The sequence below is a fragment of the Osmerus mordax genome, chromosome 10, assembly GCF_038355195.1.
Source record: "Osmerus mordax isolate fOsmMor3 chromosome 10, fOsmMor3.pri, whole genome shotgun sequence".
NCBI classification, from domain to species: domain Eukaryota; kingdom Metazoa; phylum Chordata; class Actinopteri; order Osmeriformes; family Osmeridae; genus Osmerus; species Osmerus mordax.
This window is the reverse complement of record NC_090059.1, coordinates 3,192,272-3,194,297: the sequence shown is the minus strand read 5'-3', so window position 1 is coordinate 3,194,297 and position 2,026 is coordinate 3,192,272. Positions and strand designations below refer to the sequence as shown.

General features: G+C 50.1%; 1 protein-coding gene across 1 annotated transcript in view; it reads right to left on the bottom strand.

Moving 5' to 3' along the window:
- Positions 1 to 1,180, bottom strand: part of ctbp2l (C-terminal binding protein 2, like) — a 13,346-nt gene extending 12,166 nt beyond the window's left edge. Inside the window, exon 1 of the mRNA XM_067245150.1 lies at positions 1,004 to 1,180. Coding sequence (XP_067101251.1) covers positions 1,004 to 1,025 — 22 coding nt within the window. The 5' untranslated portion in view covers positions 1,026 to 1,180. The remainder of the gene's footprint in view (positions 1 to 1,003) is intronic.
- Between the last annotated feature and the right edge of the window lie 846 nt (positions 1,181 to 2,026).

The window sequence follows — 2,026 nt, the reverse complement described above, 5'->3', positions numbered from 1 at the left end:
GTATGGACACTAACCAGAATTCCCCCTGCCCACCACACTCCCAGTAGGGTTGTACGTGAGAAAGTGCACTTAAAGCCGGTGCATTTATCATATGGATCCTGATTCTGATCTGGGTATGGATCTTTGTGATGCAAGTGACGACAAGCATGTGGGCGTAAAGCAGCCAACACACATGCATGCGGACACACAAACATACACACACACACACATACATAGTAGCATGCACACACCAGGGGCATGACTGTGGAGTAATAGACTGCTTTGGCATAAAGCACAGATGTGCTGACGGGTCACACAACACTGGCCTTTCTTCCCTTTCTGCTGGCACGTTGCCTGCCCTGGGTCACTGTTCTGGGGGGGGCTACAATACCTCTTTGGAATTACAAACAAACACACACAGTTGTTGTTAGGGTGCAAGGTCACTACAGAGGAACTGGTGGGTGTTGGTGTAAGCCCCATTTGTTGGCAGCCCTCTCCTTGCCCCCCACCCCCACAAAAAAAGGGTTGACCATACAAAGGCCACTTGTCCCGTTTGTGCTCGCCCCACCTCTGTCACTATCCGGCTGCCTGCCACAGCCCCAACAAGCTCCCCCTTTGCCAGGGAAAAAAAATGCAAGCATGCCTGGCCCCCCGTGCCTGCCTCTGTGTAAATGGCAGCCTTTGTGCTGCCCAGGAAAGGCCCACACTATCCACAGGACAAAAGCAGGCGTCGACCGGGGCCATGGCACACACACCCACTGGACCTCACCCCCCCCCCCCCCCCTTTCTCCTACTTTCTCGTGGTTCTAAAAGGTGCAAGGCTAACAGATTATGCACAGCAAGAAGGGAAAACAAAACAAAAAAAATGCCAGTGCGCACGTGTGACTGTCTAAAAGAGAACATTGTCAGTCGACAACACACCCACCCACCCACCCACACACCAGCCCCTCACCTGCCTCCCTCCCCCACATGCCGCACTTTATTAGACATTACAGAAAAGAAAAACAGGAAACATGCTCCTTGCCTGGAAAATGTTGTCTCCACATCCTTCTGCTTAATAACTGCGCATGACAGCAAATAAAGAAAACGAGTAAAAACAAATTTCCAATTACACAAAGAAAAAAAAGTGACTCGCTCCAAATTAGACTTGAGTTGTTTTTAGGGGGGTGGGGGGGTAAGTCCAAGTCCTCTTCCTCCTATCTTTTTCCTCCCCCCCTCCCACTATTCACTCCTCTGACCCCCCCCCCCCCCTTCAGCTAAGAATGGCCACAAGCCCACAGTTTGCCCCTGGCAGCACCATCTTAACACCCTCCAGTCCCTTTGAGAGGAAAGAGAAAAGGCATCACACAAACATACACTTTCTCTTTCCTTCCTTTTTCCTCCCTCCCTCCCCTTTTCTTTTTCTTTCTTTCTTTCTTTCTTTCTTTCTTTCTATTGAGCACGGAGACGAGCGCAGCCCAGCGATGTGACAGCAACACTGTCGGGAGAAGCTGTCGTTACTTTTAATCTTCCAGGAAGAGAAGCCGGTGGTGGCGAAGCACGGTTGCTGCTAAACTCTCTCAGCCCTGTCAGCCTGCAAAGCCCGGCCACTAGGTCTTTCTCTCTGTCCTTGTCTTTCTTTCTTTCCTCGAGTCTTTGTCTCAGCTTCCGTGAAAAACAGAGCTCTAGCTCAAAGTGGACGGAGAGAGACAGAGAGAGAAAAAATGCTGGTTCAAATTTTTGGGAGCTGAGCTTGAACGAGTCCTGTCTGCGTCCGCTGCGCACTCTCAACCCCTCCCTTCTATTTTTCCCTCCACTTTTTTTGCTTTATTTGTTATCCAGCCTCCACAGTGTTTTAAGAACGACTGCCCATTTTCCCCCTCATTTCCCCCCATTTTTCTCCTCCCCTCAACTATTGCGTTTCCTCCCCTATATCCCCACTTCACCAGCGCTTAACAACCCACGCTATTTCCATGTTACCAGGGAAAAGATTGGAATACATGCAATCTGCTACAATACCGGCACGCACATGTGCTTGTGCACATGCTGACACATGCACTGGAAAACA